At 44.5% G+C, this 20,146-nt stretch overlaps 1 protein-coding gene across 1 annotated transcript in view; it reads left to right on the top strand.

The window, feature by feature from the left end:
- The window catches only part of TGFB2 (transforming growth factor beta 2), a 132,662-nt gene that overhangs the window by 82,709 nt on the left and 29,807 nt on the right, over positions 1 to 20,146 (top strand). The window contains exon 2 of the mRNA XM_053308971.1: positions 16,844 to 17,007. Within this exon, the coding sequence (XP_053164946.1) occupies positions 16,844 to 17,007 (164 nt within the window). The remainder of the gene's footprint in view (positions 1 to 16,843; positions 17,008 to 20,146) is intronic.

Genomic DNA, 20,146 nt, shown 5'->3' with positions numbered 1-20,146 from the left:
AATGCTGGTGAGATTACATGGTTTCTATAGGTCTGTCTGATCTTCTTTCCCTGTTCTAGAATCTCTTAAGCCTCCAGGGCTTTTAAAAGAGGGGTATTTGCAACTTATTGAAAGTTAGTCATAGATGTGACAGATGTTTCATATATCAAACACACAAAAATATGACTTTATAATAAAATTGATTTATTGAGCAAGTTTATTGGATTTATTAGCACTTAGCACTTACATTTATATACCGCTCTATAGCCGGAGCTCTCTAAGCGGTTTACAATGATTTAGCATATTGCCCCCAACATTCTTGGTACTCATTTTACCGACCTCGGAAGGATGGAAGGCTGAGTCAACCTTGAGCCCCTGGTCAGGATCAAACTTGTAACCTTCTGGTTACAAGGCGGCAGTTTTACCACTGCGCCACCAGGGGCTCTTATTAAGATTAGATTGTTGTATTTCCCCCCAAATTATTCTCGTTTGTAAATTGGGCCAGAAGATCTGTAAAGCAGGTGAAAAGAAGAAAGGCAACGTAACACGCACAGAAATAAGTTCTACCTTTACACCTACTGCTGTAATTACATAGCTGAAATGTCTTGGAGTTCCTTGTTTGGAGAAAGGGGGATGTTAGCCAGAGGATAATAACCTGTGGATAACGGCCTTTGAATATTCACTAGGTAAGCAAGCCGTATCTGTTCATCCATTCATGCTCCGATTTGAGAATAGAGGCTGATATATGTATAATGGATTATGTCATAATGCCATCAGATAGTACTTGTTCATTCTGCTGATCAGTGAAATTTACTACTATTATGAATCCTTTCTCAAAAATACCAACAAATACTTGTTGGCACCAAGCTATGAAGAAAATATGTTATCCTCTGACTAAGAAGAATGATTTATCTATCTATCTATTCATTCCCCTAACCCAGCCAGGAAATATGGCAATAGAGAATAATATTTTAGACCCAGGGGTTTCAGCCTTTTAAAAACAAGTATACCCCTTATGTCTGAAACCTTCAGCTCAGGTATTCCATAGAGAATTTTTAACTGTGTATACACACAAAAATTTAAATGTTACAGTTGTGAGACAGACTATTGCAATCACTGGCTTACATCCAGACTAAGTTACTCATGAGCACTCCCCACGGAAATTATAGGACAAGTAAATTTGTCTCACTGATTTTAATAGTTCTACTCATGAGCAACTTAATCTGGCTGTAAGCCAATGACTGTAATAGCTAAGTGTTCTGATCAGGAGGCAACGGAGCTGTGTCCTAATCACCAGTCAGGGAGGTGGGTGGGCTTTGAGTACCCCTTACAAGCCTTATAAGTACCTCCAGAGATTCATGTAACTCCTGTTTGGGAACTATCATTTTAGATAGTGGCCAGCTCAGTTATCTGTGTGCAACCAAGCCATATGATTTTGCTTTTGCTCCATTTGCCTCCTCCTCCTTTGTTTCCTATGAGCAGATAGGAGGCAGACCTGTGACTCACACACATTAATCCAAGCTGGGAAAGGAGCAGCATTTCATGGAAGGAGATGAAAGTGCTCTGGATATATAGATACTTTTCTTTTTTGGTTGAATTTTTTTAGATTCCAATGTCAGCAGAATAGCAAAGTGCATACCTGAGAGTTTTCCAAACACAACACACATCTACTTGCATATTTGATTTCAGCGGTGATACATGAGAAGCTGGGATTTCAGTTCAAGGATGCGAGTCTGATGGCGATTTGGAAGGGGTTTGCCTTTCTCGAATGTTCTGGCAAAAGCGGAAGGACTTTTTGTTGCTCGTCTGAAACCGTGGAGAAGAACATGGAGAGCCCCAGATTATGCTAGAAATACCTCTTCCAATCTTCCTTTGATTGGTCAGCTGCCAAAGGCTTGGCTTGCCTCTCTGGCCATTAATATCACAGCTCAAGCCCTGTTATTTTGCAGTGATGCAGGGCCAAGCATTCGAGAGACCTGTGTGGCTTGCCCTGATGCTTCAGTCACTTGTCTGTTGTTGTCAGAGACTATCTCAAGTATGGAGAACTGTCTTCCAGAACACACCAAGCATGCAGTCTGAAGGTACACGAGGTGACAGCCTCACTAAAGCTAAGCAGGTATAGATCTGGCTAGTGCCTGGATGGGAGATTGAGATTGTCTGGGAATCTGCATGTGCCATCTTGAATTCCATGATGAAAGAAAGGTAGGATAGACTATAAAAATAAACTGCTAAATAACTGCAACCTGTTTTCATTTACTCCTCATTCTGCACTACCTCCTTAGCTGAACCTGGTTCAAGTGGATTGAAAAGTGTACTTTGGGCCAGGTTCACTCAGCCAAACTGGCAGAGTGAGGAAGCCGGTTGAAAAGGTCAGCACAGGGCTATCCACCAGTAGCCATGAAGGAGCCTCACTGAGCACAACTGGCAATTCAAGCCATGTGTCTTTATTTATTCAGGGCACAATCCAGCCTATATTAAATTCTGTTTTCTCACAGCAATACAGGAAGCTGCCTTACATGATGTCAGATAATTGGTCCTGTATTATCTACACTGAGTTTATGTTATTGATTGATGTTAGGTTTATGTACTGCCTTTCATTAAAACAATCAAGGTGGCTTATAAAACGTTTAAAAACAAGACAAAACTAAACTATGAAACAGTTAAAGCAATACAAATACTCAACTGGAATATAAAAATACAAATCTGATTACACGTTTAAAAAACATACAGTGACTCTCCGGTGTTTCAGGCAGGATTTTCCCCCAGCCCTACATGGAGATGCCAGGGTTTGGAACTGGGACCTTCTGCATGCAAAGCAAACGCTCTGCCACTGAGTTACGTCTCTCTTGAGATGTCAAAAAACACTTGTTCTTTTTGTTTTTGAAATGTATATTCCTTACAGGGGCTTTGGTTTGTGCCAGTCCTTCGCCCAGGTCCAAGCCAGTTAAACAGAACTGCTCCAAGGCAAAGCTTCTACAACTGGCTTTGCGTTGCTGGCGGCAAAGCCAACCCATCACAGTCAGCTTCCCATGAGCACAGCACATCTGCTCCGTCCATGGTTCTCCCTACGCCACTTGAGTCATAGGAGTTGGTCCTCAACAATATTAATTTCCAGAGTGTCCTGGAGGCAACAGCAGGATCTGTAGAACAAAACCATGAGTGCCTGTCAGGAATCTACAGGTGTTCCCACAGTGGTTGCTGATTGGCCCTTTTTGTTTTTCAGAGAGTAAAAAACAGCTTAGCCAAGAGAGAAAATAATGATTAAGCCCTCCCAGGAGTGCTTTCCCTGTTCTGCCCTGTATGGGAAGTGTAATATAGAAAAGCAGATTCATAACCTGGGAAAGGCTCTGCGTTTGTGTGAAAGAAAGTGAAGCATTCACCACTGACCATGCCAAGCCCATGCTCCAGTCTGTCACAGAGCCACCAGCAGTGATTGCTTGGTCCCAGATGTATTTCCTGCACACTGGGCAGGGATATGGAACTTCATTAATCATTCTGTAATTCCTGCGATGTAATATTATCCATCACTCACATGGCAAATATAATAATCTAGCACAGTGGTGAAGAAAGATGAGACCTAGAAGATGGATCACTTGGGGAAAGAAACACAGTTTTTCTGGAGGAGGCTACGGACAGCTTCCCACTTCTTATTCAGAAATGAGAAAATTCAGACCTGGCGCATGGGTTTAGCAGTGTTTGGATACAGAATTTTGATTAAGGACTTCTCTCTTAATCATTCAAAAGTCAGTTTTCTTTGGTGTCTATGGATGTTTTGTTCTATAATGGATCTGTTCCCTTAGATGTATGTTTCAAGCCCTTTTAAAATTTTATATATTATTGTAATGCAAATACTGTTTTTGTTTCGATGACAGTGATGGATCTCATATGAGCCCCTGTACTAGTCTCAGGCAGTGAGCCAGAACAAGAAGTTAGTGGACTAATGTGGGCCGTCATATACAGATGGTAGGCTGCATTTGGCTCATTGGGTCACAGTTTCTGCATAGCTGGCCAGTGTACATAGGGATCCCTGGGTTAACTATCAGTTAACCCAGTGTGCATGTATTAATGCGTGTGTGTTTGTGTGTGCCTGCATGCATGTGCTTATGCAGAAATCCCTACTTAGACCAGCAGATAGCATCATGATATATCATTAGCTAAAGTCAAGAAAAGTGAATTAATGAAGTGGTTTTTTGGCTTGCAACAATGTTTTGACCATTGTCATTTTAAAGTAATATCAGTTATTTTCCTTATTTGATTGCCGTGTCAGTGCCAATTGCCTTCTTAATGCTCGCATCCCGTCACTTGAACAGTCGTGTGTGTGTCCTGCGTGGTGGTGTCTTTGTCTGTCGGCTTTGCTCTTGTTAAACGACAGGTGTTTCTCCTAATTCCAAGATGTCTGTTAGTCTCTGACATAGACATATGGCATAGAAGCCTTCTACCGAGCCCATCTAGCGCAGTATTGTCTGCACAGTCTGGCAGCAACTCGGCAAGGTTTCAGGCAGGAGTCTCTGCACCTCTGCCAGGAATTGTCAGGTATCAAACCTTCAGCACACGAAGAATGTGTTCTGCCACTGAGCTTCAGCGTCATCCCCAAGCTGGTCCCATCAAACAGTGTATAGATCTCAATATGTTGGTTTACTCTGTGTTAAAGATCTGGATCTTTGATTATTTCCTAAACCTCCCTCTCGGCATTCCTTCCCTCAGTCTAGTTTTACTGCAGCATGTCATATCATTCAAACAGTGGTGTAGGCATGGGCCACTGGCAGTGGCCCATGCCTAAATTTTTTTAGCGGGCTGCTTCCATCTCTGCTACCGCAGGCCTGCTGCCTGCCCGCAACTGGCCTCTGCTCGCCCACTGCTGGTTGCCTGCTGCTGGCCTCCACTCACCGGCCATCGCCACTGCTACTGCAACCCAGTGTGCAACCCAGAGAGCCAGCGTGGTGTAGTGGTTAGAGTGCTGGACTAGGACCGGGGAGACCCGAGTTCAAATCCCCATTCAGCCATGATACTTGCTGGGTGACTCTGGGACAGTCACTGCTCTCTCAGCCTAGCCTACGTCACAGGGTTGTTGTGAGGAGAAACGTAAGTATGCCGTACATCGCTCTGGGGGCTCCTTGGAGGAAGTGCGGGATATAAAATGTGAAAAAAATATAAATTAATTAAAAAACCCTCCTCACTGCCGCCACCGTTGTTGGCCTCCCCTCACTGTCACTGTCATGGCTGGCTGGCTTCCCTTTGCCAGCCACGATATGATCTAATGATGTTATGCCCCCTGCTAACTGAGCAAAGAGAAACCTTTTTAAGTGCTGATCCTCTTACATTTAGCAGGGGGAGAACAACTGGCCCTATCCAACCCCAGCCCAGCATCCTTCCGGCGGCTGTCGCTGGTATCTGCCTTATGTTTCTTTTTAGACTGTGAGCCCTTTGGGGACAGGGGACCATGTTAATGAATTATGTATTATTTATTTTTCTATGTAAACCGCTTTGAGAACTTTGGTTGAAGAGCGGTATATAAATATCCGTAGTAGTAGTTATTGCTGCAGCACAAGCCTATCCTAGGGATAACAGGTGCTGGGCAGTGACGTCATTATACTACAACGGCTGTGGGAGCCAGCAGTGGGGTGTGGAGGTGTGGCTGCAGCAGAGGCAGAAAATGGTGGGTGAGTGCAGTGGCTCCCCTCTGCACCCCCCAGCGGGTGCCCCAGCAGACCGCGTACAAAGCACATGGGTGCTCAGCGGTAGCTCCACCCCTGCAATCATGAAACCCAAGCCTGATGTGATCTGGTAGATTTCAGCAAAACTCAACGAAAAGTACTTATTCACACGGCATTGTTTCCTTACTAGCTTTGCTTGTGCTCATGCGATTAAGGGACTGAGCTACAAATAAGCAGGGCCCTGGTGAGAAGCATCCCGCCACTCTGAACTCAATAAGTGGCCTTCGGTAAGGCACTAACTCTTCTCCTCGGCTCCCCATCCCTTCAATACAAGAATGGTAGTAATACTTGCCTTGCAGGATTACTGTACTGATTGCATCAAGATAATATATGTGAAGCACTTTGCGCACAAGAAGTGGAATTTGAGTGTTAAGTAGTAGTATTAAGGCTAAGTATTTGAATTGGAAAATTTCCCATGCAGATTTCCCCTTCATTTGCATAAATGAAGTTACAGATTTTCCTGATGCCATAAATACATTGTGATCTGATTTGGCATGTTATTTGACCTACTTATACAGTTTTAACAAATTTCCACCATATTCAATTCCCTTTGCTGCATTTCTAAAGTTTTCCAAGTAGATAAGTAGACATTTTAGAAATGAAAAAATTTGCATGGAAATATAAAGTATGGCGGGGGAGGGATTCTGAAAAAGATTCCACCCCACATCTCTGCTTAGCATTTGTATTGCATTTCTTGTATGAGCAGAACAAAAAAAAAAGGGGGGGGGGACAGAGACAATTGTGCCCAATTTTATCTCCCTTGCCCCTCTACTTAATTTGCAGCCTGAAGAAGATTTTGTAGGAGAGCATGAAGGCTTACCCAGTATTTTGTGATATTTTAGTTGGTCCTAATAAAGATATTATCCTTTATTAGGATAATAATATTAGGAGTGTCATCCTACTTGACACTCAAAAGTTATTGCTACTATCTATTTGTTTGCTGTACTTCCATTTCACTTCCATTGCTGTAGTTCCATTTCCCAGTTATTCATCTAGAGCAGGGGTCATAGGAACATAGGAAGCTGCCATATACTGAGTCAGACCAGTGGTCTATCTAGCTCAGTATTGTCTTCACAGACTGGCAGCGGTTTCTCCAAGGTTGCAGGCAGGAATTGGTCGTGTCCCTAGCCACTGGACTCACTGCCAGACTGGAAGCCTCACACTGATCACCCTCTCTCTTCTTCCCATCAGCGTTCATGACTGTTCTCCAACCAGCATTAAGCATTGCTGGTTGGTCCGTCTCGCTATAAGAACATAGGAATCTGCCTTCTACCAAATTACACCATTGGCCCATCTAGCTCAATATTCTGCACTGACTGGCAGCGGCTTCTCCAAGGTTGCAGGCAGGAATCTCTCTCAGCACTATCTTTGAGATGCCAGGGAGGGAACTTGAAACCTTTATCCTCCTGCATATACTTGTGCTTTGTCTCTTTCATTTTGCAAGCAGAGAAATTAGTTTCAGAAGGAGAGAGAAAGTGTTCACAAGAGGAAGACCAGCCACTGCAGTGCCCACTGCTGGCTACTGGCTGGCATGTTTTTGCTTGCTGTAGCAAACAGCGGACATTCTGATTTGGTGGCATTCTCTCTGGCTGTGCCAGGTGGCTAGCTCTCTCTTGCACATGCACGTTCATTTTTTCAGAGCATGCATGTTCAAGAGAGAGAACCAGACATTCAGCACAGCCAGAGCGACCTCAGCTGCTGATCCTGGATGTCTGCTACCTGGTACAGCAAGCAGCAACTCACCAGCTGGAGGCAGGCACCGCGCATCATAATGGCCAATCTTCCTAGCAATGTGAGTACTGCTCAAAATCATCTTGCATCTGCTGGCCCCTGACCTAGAGGCTACTAGAAAATATTAGGGGGCATCCAGACTAGTTAAACATGATTAAGCACCATTGACATCAATGGGACATGTTTGTTATGACTAAGTAAGTCCAGTTAATTTCTATGGGACTTATTCATGTTTAGTGCAGTCCTGGATGCTTCCCATTATTACTTTCCATGGTGGAAGTCAAGAATGCAAAGGTGCAGTTAATGCTGAGAATAGTCACAGCCCACGTACATTTTAGGAGTGGTTTGAGAAGTTTCTGATCAGCATATAGCTCTGCATTCTGCAGCATACTAATAGAGGTTCAACTAAGAGTTTTTCAGAGACCACCCTGAATACCCGGCTACTGGAAAGAGAACTTGGAAACAGGCTTCAAACATTTCTGCTGTGGATTAGATCCTAGTGAGAAAACCCAGCTCCAGAAAAGACAACTGCTGCCAAGTCTCATGTCAAGCACATGTGGTGTGATCTGTAGTACCTCTGGAAGATCAGATCATTGCCTGTTTAACTTTTGAAATGGGAAAATCTCTACTTCCTGGTTTTCTTTTCATACTTTCTCATTTCCCTTTTTCTTTTTTTGGTACAATAGATGGTAGACTCGATTGTGAGTCATGACTAGATGATCAGTTTCATATGCAGATGGCAAATAATTGGCAGCTCGCTCTTAGAAGATCTGGAGGACTAATGTAGGCAAGGCATGGACCAGTCTGGATCTCTGGTTGCAGAGAGCTCCATACTGGGTCCCCTGTGGTGGCACAAGGCCTAGATCGGGCCTGCTCAACTTTGCCCCCCAGCTGTTTTTGGACTACAACTCCCATAATCCCCAGCCACAGTTGCCAATAGCCCGGGATTATGGGAATTGTAGGCCAGCATCTGCAGGAGGGCTGAAGTTGAGCAGCCCTGGCCTGGATTTAGCCAAGGCAGGGTACCAAATACTGCTTCCTCACTGACCACACATGCACCCTTCTCCTCTTTATTTTTCTTTGTGGCAGTGACCATAGCCACTTAACTTGGCGGACAGGTGGACACACTTCTAGGCCACTGCTTGGTGAAGAACAAACAGGTGGTGACCGACAGAAAGAAGTGGGTGAGGTCATGGCAGGCATCTTGCTGTGCCACTAGCACCTCAGTAATCTGCTGCTAGAGGCCACTGCCTCAGCTTGCCTCATGTAAGGGCCGCTCCGTGTGTCACTCTTCTGGAAATCTTCAATACCTAAGAGCATGTTCAGACATTTAGGCTGTATTTCCAGGGCAAACAAGACAAAGTCTTTGTCCCAGCAGGTTCCGTTGATGTTCTTTGTGTATTTCCAATGGGCAGCACTAAATTAGGAACATAGGCAGCTGCCACATACTGAGTCAGACCATTGGTCTATCTAGCTCAGTATTGTCTTCATAGACTGGCAGCAGCTTCTCCAAGGTTACAGGCAGGAATCTCTCTTGGCCCTATGTTGGAGAAGCCAGGGAGGGAACCTGAAACCTTCTGCTCTTCCCAGAGTGGCTCCATCTCCTAAGGGGTATATCTTACAGTGCTCACACGTCTAGTCTCCCTTTCATATGCAACCAGGGCAGACCCTGCTTAGCTAAGGGGACAAGTCATGCTAGCTACCACAAGACCAGCTCTCCTCTCTATTACCAGTCAGTAAGTTTCCCAGTCTAGCAGAAACCTGAAGCACTTATTCATATGCAGTTCACTGGTGCGGGGACTTAGAGCGTGCACTTGATGTGGCAAGTTCGAACTATTCTCTGAATACAATACTCAGCTTATATGTACTTTTATCTCTAACATACTAACTTACTGTGACTAGCTTACATGACTAGCTTTCTGAATTTTCCTTACCTGCTTCCTTTACTTCTTACTGAATTTCCCCTGTGCTACGGAGTGAAAAATCCCAAGAATTGCTGGAAAACATTGTGCTGTAGAATATTTTTTAAACATATATATTATAAGAATAATTAGCTGCACCATTTAGCCCCCTGCTCAGTTGCATTTCTTTGGCAGAGTTGGTTGGTTCTGGACTTGAAAAACAAAGAACAAAAGAACATGGGCTTATATACAGTGCAACACCCCACTGATCCAAGAATGGGGTGGGTGTGATGTTCCCATGTGAATTCAAACCTAGTTTGGAGAGGCTCTATGACTCCTAAGAATTGTGTCAGTGCTGATGCAATGGTATTCCCATCATTCCTAAAGGGGAAAGTGTTGCTTTAGTGCTGAGACTCTCCTCTATGCTCTGTAGCCCACTGTGCCTCCCAAAAATTTGTCCCTGAAGGAACAGGAGATGGTTGAAAATGCTTCTTTGCTCACTTAGTAGAGGCAGCATTTTCATTAAACCTCACTTGCCATTTTTATTACCCATTCCCCTCAGGGTCACAAGGGGTGAACTTTGGGGGTTTTCAGTTCGTTTTTGTAGTCCGGCTGTGCTATACACATTTTTCATTTCTTGGAGCAGCTCCCCAGGAAAGAGGGGAGAAGGTTTGTGACCCTTGTGTGTCTGACAGAGAGGAGAACCTGCTGGAAAGATGTGCAGTGACAGCATGATGGCTGATGTTCTGCACAACATTATGCATGTGGTGGAATGTAGCAAGAGTGTTGCTGCACAAGTGCAAAAATGGCTCAAATGGAGTTGCAGGACGCTGCAGCCATTTATATATAATGACTAGGGGATGAGCAGAACCGGTTCTATCATGAAACGGTCTGCTGCGAACTGGGCCAGTTCAAGTGGTTTGATTGCAAACCACTTCAAACTGGTTCGAGCTGGTTTGTCGACTCAACCAGCTCAGTCAGTGGGTTCAAACAAACTGGTTTGGGAATCTGTGGGTTGGTCTTAATTTGTCAAATGGTTCGTGCACACTCCTAATAATGACAACATTATTGTCTGGCTGCCAATTAGTTTCCAGGCAAAATACAAAGTGCTGATTATTACCTATAATGCCCTAAACAGCTTGATCCCAGGGTATTTAAGAGAGTGCCTTTTTCATCATGAACTCCTCTGCCTATTAAGATAATTGGGGGGGGGGGTTCCGGTTGCAGTTGCCACCGGCTCACTTGGTGGTGACCCAAAACCGGGCCCTCTCTAGAGTTGCTCCAAGGCTGTGGAATACACTCCCAAATGAAATTAAAATCTCCCCATCTTTGACTGTTTTTAAACGACCTTTGAAAACACACCTGTTTCATCAGGCTTTTAGTTTATGAAGTCTTAAATTTTTATTTACAGTAATTTTAATCTCTTTTATATGATTTTTGGGTTTTAGCTGATGTTTGGATTGTTTATATTATATATATTTTGAGATTTTATATAGGGCCATATATAAATGAATTAAACAAACAAATGAACTGTGTTTGCACTATTTTTGTGCTTGTGCAGTTGCACAAGCATCATGTTCCACTATGGAACATTGCTCAGTATGTCAGCCAATAGCCTTTTCCTTTAGATTTTGCCTTCCTAGAAGTGTCAGTTTTCACATTTCATTCTTACTTAAGGAGACAGTTTGGACTGAAGCCCATATGCGGATCAGAATTTATGCTCTGGAACAAAGGGTGGAAAGCAACTGCTTCACCTTGTATACAAGTGACCAACTTCTGCTCATTTTTAAGAATCAATTTTTTGTTATCAACAGAAATTCAAACAGCCTTACTAAGCAGAGGTTTAGGGAAGCCAGCCAGAGCAAAGAAAGCATTGCAACCACTTTTAATCACAATCAAGTGACTCTTATAAATATTTGCATATACTGCATCAAAGCCCAGTACACGATTATTCATGTGATTCAGTCATAAAAGAGACGGAAAAAGCAACAAGGCTTCCATGGCTTGTGGCTGTTATAATTAATGATGGGCAAAGCACCAAAAAGATGTGTGGAGGAGGGGTTTGTTAAACCCTCCAAAGTTTAACAAACACAAAAAGAAATAAAAATAAATCTTTGGAACATTTATCACCCATTTTTGTTGGAAGGATTCAACGGGAGCTCTCAGCTCTCTGTGTGTGGAGGTTGTGTGTGTGTGTGTGTGTGGAGGGGGGGAAGAGATCAAAATACTGAAGCCAGCCTAAATGCTCCATGTGAATGAGAAAAGAAAAGTTGTTTAGATCTTCCCACAACAGGAAACATATTGAATTAGTTCTACTCACTTAGAATGGTCTATCAAAAAAAGGTTTGATGTTTCTGCTCCCTAGCAAGAAAGCTGAACTTGCAGTTGAAATGGACCAGACTCATTTCAGGAGTGATTATTTTCAAAATTGGTATGCCAGGATCAGAAGGGCTTCTAAAAGAAATAACAATAACAATAATGGCTGATATCCAGATTTAAAATCCCACATGCCAAAAAACATTTATGCATGCAATGGCGATTATAGTCAATCTCCCCTTCCTTTGCAGCCCACTGTGCCTTTGGAAAATATGTTCCTGAGGGTCCCACAACACTCGGGAACATACTTTTGGGAGGCATTGTGGGCTGCTGTGGGAAGGCGAAATCAGCAAAAATTGCCTCATGGATGCCCCCCCCCCGCTTTCTTTCTTTCTTTAGGTAATGGCTAAGATGATGTGTAGTGTTACAGCTCTGTAATGCTGTGCCCTGAGCCTGCTGTAGACCTCTAAGGAAGCTTGACGCTGTTCATAAGAACAGCCCTGCTGGATCGGGCCCAAGGCCCATCTACTAGTCCAGCATCGTGTTTCACACAGTGGCCCACCAGATGCCACTGGAAGCCTACAGCAGGAGTTGAGGGCATGACTTCTCTCCTGCTGTTGCTCCCCTGCAACTGGGACTCAGAGGCATCCTGCCTTTAAGGCTGGAGGTGGCCTATAGCCCTCCAACTAGTAGCCATTGGTAGACCTCTCCTCCATGAAGTTATCCAAACCTCTCTTAAAGCCATCCAGGTTGTAGTCTGTCACCACGTCTTGTGGCAGAGAATTCCACAAGTTGATTATGTGCTATGTGAAAAAATACTTCTGTTTGTTGGTCCTAAATTTCCTGGCAATCAATTTATTATTATTATTTATTCGATTTCTATACCGCCCTTCCAAAAATGGCTCAGGGCAGTTTACGTAGAGAAATAAATAAATAAATAAGATGGCTCCCTGTCCACAAAGGGCTCACAATCTAAAAAGAAACACGAGATAGACACCAGCAACAGTCACTGGAGGTACTATGCTGGGGGTAGATAGGGCCAGTTACTCTCCCCCTGCTAAATAAAGAGAATCACCACATTAACAGGTGCCTCTTTGCCAAGTTAGCAGGGTATTTCATGGGATGAGCCCTGGTTCTAGTGTTATGTGAGAGGGAGAAGAATTTCTCTCTATCCACTTTCTCCACTCCATGCATGATTTTATAGACCTCTATCATGTGTCCCCGCAGTCATCTTTTTTCTAAACTAAATAGCCCCAGGTGTTGTAGCCTTGCCTCATAAGAAAGGTGCTCAGCGAAAGGCTACAGTAGTCCTCCGACTCAGCTCCCATTCCCTGTGCTAGTTCATGTGTGTTTGTGGAGGAGGAGATCCGTTTGGATTATCTACTTTGTTTGGGGCAGAGAGCAGCGAAAGTTGCACTTACTTAGGGAAAGCACCTTTCAATGTAGGGGAGAGGAGAGCTGGTCTTATGGTCTTACGGTAGCAGGCGTGACTTGTCCCCTTAGCTAAGCAGGGTCTGCCCTGGTTGCATATGAAAAGGAGGCTAGAAGTGTGAGCACTGTAAGATATTTTCCTTAGGGGATGGAGCCGCTCTGGGAAGAGCATCAGAAGGTTTCAAGTTCCTTCCCTGGCAGCATCTCCAAGATAGGGCTGAGAGAGATTCCTGCCTGCAGCCTTGGAGAACCCACTGCCAGTCTTTGAAGACAATACGGAGCTAGATAAAACAATGGTCTGACTCAGTATATGGCAGCTTCCTATGTTCCTATTGTAAGGTAGAAAGTGGTTTGCAATTTTTGGCTCTTGTCAAGTGCAGTGTCCCAAAGGGCATTCAGGGGCAATCCCAAGGAAGCGCTCAGAAGAATCCCTTACACTGCTCCTTAAATGGCTCAGGTTTTTTTAAAAAAAATAGTTTGGAAATTATGTGCAGGGACTTTGTGAAGGGATATTAGTAAGAAAACTGCACATACAGCATCAGGGCTTTTTTTGGTGTTGCTTTTAAAAATTCCTCGCATCAGATTCCAGAACCAGTGTTTTGAATTTAAATAATTGTTTTCCAATGTCTGTGAAGGTGCATTCTTGGAGGGAAACAATGGGTGTTTCCGCATTTTGGTGTTTACTCCAGTATCACCACTTTTTGTTCACTTCCTGTTTATGGAGCATTTTGATATCATTGTCAACATGCCATTATTCTCTTTTGTTTTCTCTGTGCATCCCCCATCTTTCTGAGACCACAGAAAATCTGGCTTGTTTGTAAGGAATGGAACATCAGCACAATCTCGATAGATGTAAACAAAATAAAAAGAGGTGCAATTGAGGCACTGGGTAGAAGAAATGGTCTATTGATAACATGATTGGTGTGACGCTCCACCATTTCCTATTTGCAATGCCACTCTGCAAATCTGTGCTAGGCCAAGCTGGGTTCTCTGCTGAGACAGGGATCCAGGAGGAGAATGGAATTTGGACAGCTCCGAGGGGAGAGGGGAGTCAGGACTTTGGTTAATTCCAAGCAGAAATCTACAAGAGCTGGGTTCAGCAACACAGGTCAGACGTTGCTCTAGAGCAGGGCTGCACAACTTGGGCCTCCAGATGGACTACAGCTCCTCTCATCTCCAACCACGGTGGTCAGTAGTTAGAGATGCTGGGAGTTGCAGTCCAGTATCCGCAGGAGGGCCAAAGTTGTGCAGGTCTGCTCTAGAAGCTTCTTGTAGCAGACAGCTGGTTTTTATGGCTGCTGCCCAGACAGTGTATATTGGCCCCACCCCTTCCCTAGGGAAATCTCAGTTTCTTAAAGGAGCCTTGCCCAATTTTCTAAGCACCAGCTGTGGTGCTGAGGGGCTTCTACTACGATTAAGAAGCCCTCAGGGGACTCCTCCAGGTCAGAAGATGAAAGCAGGACTGTGTCCTGGTAAGGTGCTGGCTCAGGTTCCCCAGGTTCTCCTAGTGTGGTGGCTCCTGGAAGTGCAGAGTCAATTGGGGTCTGAGTCACAGGGTCTTCTTACCTGCCCTATCCCTTGAGCTTCCTGCGTTCCACAATTTGGGGAGTCCTGGATTTGTGGTCATAAGAACAATGTCTCTTCCTCCATTGCAGAAGAGGGTAAAGGGGGAAAAAATAGAACGGAGGAAATGGTAGGCTTGGCAATTGCACTCTCTGCTCCTATGGACATCTTTCTCTTGGCTCTGGGACTTGTGCAGATTATAAACATGAGGAATATATTGAACTAATAGGCCCGGTCACAGAGCATCTGCGCCTCTAGTTGGGCCCAGCCACCACCCCCGTGCTGCTGCCATCCTCCTCCTCCTCGGAGCGGTGGGGCTTCGCCCTCTGTTCATCCTCCTCCCACCGCCCATCATCCTCTTGCTCTCCTCCTCAGGGCAGCACCTCTGCCTCACCGTCCTCCTCCCGCCATCCATTGTCCTCTTGACCTCCTCCTCAGGGCGCCACCGCTGCCTCCCTCCGCCTCGCCATCCTCCTCCTTAGGGCAGCAGGGCTTTGCCCACTGCCTGTATTCCTCCTGTCGTCCTCTCGCCCACCGCCCCAACCGCCTCCTGGCACGTGTTCCTCCCTCCTAGCCCGCCATTGCTCACAGCTGCAGTGGGGGTGGAGCTTGCCACATCCCCACACCTCCCCTCTACAGGAATTAATGATATAGATTGTGTGTGTGTGTTGTGTGTATCAGTATGTGTTGCTGTATCCAAATGTACACCCTTAAATATGCTAAATATGTACTTATGTCAAATGAGTGTTTGTGGTCAGAACAAGGCATGATTGGAAATGGCTGAGTGCTGAAGAATATTGAACGGATCCCTACCTGAATTGCTCTTAGACAAAAATGTGATCTTTTGTCATTAGGTAGTATGTTTTCTATTGAATGATCTTTAGAATGCTCTCCGGCAATATGTTCTGTTACCTAAGCATTTGTCACCGTTTTAACTACCAACTTGGTTATAGACTTCATGTGCTCTGTTCATGATATGCAGTCCGTGGACTTTATCATTGATATGATTATATCTAATGTAGCATCTATTGTTGGTATATACCATTGTATTATGCATGTTTAATTGATTCATATTGTATATATTTCACAATATTGTGGTCTTTTCCATCTATTGGTTATTTTATGAGGTATCCTTTTTGGCTTTATTCTGTTACCTAAGTGCTCATATGCATTGGGAGAGCTCCTTCAGAAAGCAGCTTCTCCCCTTGCTGAGTTCTAAATGGTTGTTTGCATTTGGAATGTGGGTGGGTGGTGGTGGGGGGTCAGCTGGGGAGGGACAATTTTGAATGGAGAAATAGTGACCTGAGAAAAGGATACTGCTCTCTGTCCAATCTAGATTGGGCTCTCTCCAGTACCCTGAAGTACTCTTGTCAGTTCTCCACAAGTGGCTTTTCCTGTTTAAAAAGGTCTGTGAACTGATGTTGGACACTAACCTCTCGTATGGCCCTCAGTCTTTATTTACATTAGAAAGAGAGGACCCTTTTAACATTAAAAAATTGGAATGCTTAAAGCTAGCACTGAACATTTGTGCCACTACTCGACAGATAAAAATAATGTGTGCCATTGCTTCAATATCAGTCAGTGTGTAGAAGTAATTTCTTAATGTATATAACCCAGTGTATCAGTATTCCCCCCCCTTCCTTTCCTCTCTTTTTCTTTGTCATTTTCTTTGTTGTATATGAAGTCCCAGATTTCTTATGCAATTGTCTGTTCCTTTCCTCTTCTTTGGGATTGAAAACAATCCACATTTTTAAAAGACAAAACAAATTGTCAAGCATTTGGATATTTTTACTCCATTTTTTTTTAAAGCTACACAGGGCAAACTGCTTGCCATTAAATTCTATTTTCTTGGCAATTGCTCAAGCGTGTTCAAGGCTGAAGTCATTTGTGAAACATCAACTGTCATGGGTTTGTTCCAATTTATAATCATCCAGGATTTTCCACCATTGCTTTCAAAGAACAGGGTTAAATGCATGCCCTGAAAGAAAGTTGGGAATGGTTTGCTGATCGCTAATAATCTGCTGTTTCTGTAATCAAACACATGTGTTTATTTATCTGGTTAAATTGTTAATGATATCAAAATTGGACGCTAGAAGCTGAATCATCCTGCAGACATTTCCGTCGCTGTTTCTTGAGGCTGTCTTGTGTTGCGGTCTGTGAAATAACAATATATTTATAATTTTAAACCATTACACTAACTTCTTGCAGATGTCATCCCACCACCCCCTTTCATCCCCTATTTTAGAAGAGTGATATTTGATGTCTCGGCAATGGAGAAAAACGCTTCCAACCTGGTGAAGGCAGAGTTTAGAGTCTTTCGCTTGCAGAATCCAAAGGCTCGGGTATCGGAACAAAGGATAGAACTGTATCAGGTAAAGCTCTGATTATTGTTGCTTTCTAATGCCTTTTTGCATATGAGACAGGTAGGAAATTCCCACACTACGTAGAGGTCATACACACGATCGTCCAGGGTTGATTTGGGGTGGTAAGATCGGCTACTCAAATCTCAGTATACGAGCAGAGGCTCCATGTGTGTCTGGCAACTCACCCCACAGTTGACTGAGGATCCATGCACTCCACTATAAGAAAGCAAAGCTGGATCTGCCAAGTATCTCCCAGTATGCATTGTGCACACAGTACAGCAACAGTTTCCCTCTGTCTGACCCCTCTAGCAGCAGAGCTCTATGATAATGGTGGCAACTGGCTGCCGGGAGCATTTCTTTACAGCTGTTGCACCCACACAACCCAATTCTGAGGTAGGCCAGCAGTGACTTTTGTCCTACAGTGGTTTGGATCAAGGTAGAAATGTCAGACTTCCCAGGTTTGGACACGGTGGGTCGGCAGGTGTCCCATGGCTCAACACGAGGGCAAGCATCTGGGTTTACTGCCTTCTACCCAACTTTTGATGGTTATAAGAATAGCCCTGTAGACTTTATTTATTTATTTTTACATTTATATCCCGCTCTTCCTCCAAGGAACCCAGAGCGGTGTACATACATACTTAAGTTTCTCCTCACAACAACAAACTTAAACTGATTTAATATACCGTCCATCTTTTCAAGGAATTCTGGGAATTGTAGTCCTGTGAAGAAGGTCTAGGGATCTGTAGCAGAGTATTCTTACTACCTTACAAATCTCCAGTTCCCAAGATTCTTGCTTCGAAGCAATGACAGTTCAAGTGGCATAAAACTGATAGATGTTTGTAGTATAGACCTTCCTTAAAAAGCACATTTGTTTCTTTCTTAGACTTTTTGTGCCACATATAAATGTTGTCAAGGAAGGATAGGATTCAGAAGGAAAGTTTATCTCAGCCAGTGCAGATGAACTTTATATCCACCTTAAAACAAACTTAGTGGCCTTTCTCACAATCCAGTGAGAGGATTTGTGGGCAGGTGGCAGGGAAGGCAGCAGAAGCTCCCCTGCCCCACAGACAATCCTCCTGGAGTTGCTGGGTTCATAGATTGTGCACCCAGACCAGTGTTCCCTCTAACAGGGATTCCCAGATGTTTTTGACTACAACTCCCATAATCCCCATGCAAAAGCCATTGCAGCTGGGGATTCTGGGAGTTGTAGTCAGCAACTTCTGGGAATCCCTGTTAGAGCGAACACTGACCCAGATGGTCCTCAGCTGCCACAGGCAGCACAGAGTGCAGGGGTCGGGACACGTTATCCCAGCCCCTGGAAATCCCACAATGGATCCCTCCGGCGACGGCCAGGAGTCTGCTCCTGTGACAGCACCGGCTGGGAGCAGCTGTCACTGACACATGGGCAGTTAACCTGGGGTGAGGGCACGCTCATGCCCTTTACCTCGAATAACCAGCAGGCTCCCACACAGCTTCCGGTGGTTCTCACAGGCAGCCAAGCCCAGGTTTAGCTGCTCTAGCCCGGATTTGGCTGCTCATGAGAACAGCTGCACAATCTGCTGAATACTTTAAACAGTATCTCATGTGCCTAATTCCTCTTTGACTTTTGGATTAATTTTAAATGAGGCTGTCTCATGTATACTAGAGTAACATGTCCTACACATGTTTATGTGGAGGTACGTCATTCTGAGCTCAGGGGGGTTATCTGCAAGAAAAGGAGCACTGGGCTCCAGCCAAATGGCAGTCACATGTAGACTGCAACTGCAAACCAGTCTGAAACTGTTGTATTGATGATGGAAACTAAGGGTATGCATCCTCCATGGCCAATTCCTTTCTCTCAGTTGGGCCTCGGGCAAAAGGCCATTTGCTTTGCATCAGCTGAACTTCTAACCTTCTCTGGTTGTGGGCCTAGCAAGTCTCTGTAGGTAAAGTACAAATATCTGCAAAGGAGCTGGGCTGTAAGAATGCAAGAACAGCCTTGCTGGATCAGGCCCAAGGCCTATCTAGTCCAACGTCCTGTTCCGCACAGTGGCCCACCGGATGCTTTGGGTGCTCAATTCTAGCTATGAACTTTCTTTATTCTGTACCAGACCTGGTGGAGAAGGATTCAGGTAACAAATGCCTGCTTTGTGGCAACTGCTTACATAGGAAGCTGCCTTATACTGAGTCAGCCCATTGGTCCATTGAGCTCAGTACTGGCTACTCTGACTTGCAATGCTTCTCCAAGACTTCAAGGAGGAATCTTTCCCAGCCCTATCTGGAGATGAATCTGGGACCTTCTGCATGAAAAGCGCCACTGAACTACAGCCCCATCCCTATATGAGGACTAGACCTCCTGTCTTCACCATCCCACTGCACATCTATAGGTGGGGTGGCTTGGGGTGGTGTATCAAAGACTGGAGGTTCTGTATGGTAAGCTTTGTGCTTAGCTGGCTGTCTAAGTATCTGTGCAGCCACATATGCAATATCTATGCAATCACATTCAAAATATCATTTGACTAGAATGCAGAGGTAATGAAAAAGGAATACAATATACTTAACTCTTATGAGAACATTTACTTAACATTTAAGAGAATGGCTTCTTTGTTATGAGCCCTGCTGCCTATTGGGATCATCCAGGGAGGTCCCCCTGCAGTTGCCACTGGCACAGGCTACTCAGGGACAGGCCACCCCTGTTGCCGCCCTGAGGCTTTATAATTTGTTCCCTGTCAAAATAAGAGCCTCTCCATCTCTGACGGCTTTCAAAAAGACCAAGACACATTTATCCATCCCAATTGTTAGCTAGATTTATAGAACTGTGGATTTGTTTTAAACTATTTTAATGTTTGAATCCCTGTTTTAATTGATGCTATATTTGCTGTGATCTACTCAGAGACATGGGTTTGGGGCAGTATACAAACATACACACACAAACAAACACACACGCACACACTGAGGTTGTGCACACAGCCATCATACCTGGTGAGGTGGAGGACTGGCAGGCAGGTAGGCTTCTGCCTGCCCCCCTGCACACGATCGGGTTTTGTGTGCAGGCTCTGCTGCTTGAGCAGCACACGAGCCTCACTGTAGCGAATGGCAGAGCAGGGAGCCAGAAGAGGAAGTCCTCCGGCATCCATCAAGAGACCACGCCAGGTGCGCGGTGTATTGA

The sequence above is a fragment of the Hemicordylus capensis genome, chromosome 1 (genome assembly GCF_027244095.1).
Source record: "Hemicordylus capensis ecotype Gifberg chromosome 1, rHemCap1.1.pri, whole genome shotgun sequence".
Lineage (NCBI taxonomy): Eukaryota > Metazoa > Chordata > Lepidosauria > Squamata > Cordylidae > Hemicordylus > Hemicordylus capensis.
Note: the sequence above shows the minus strand (reverse complement) of the source record. Positions and strands in the feature narration are given on the sequence as shown.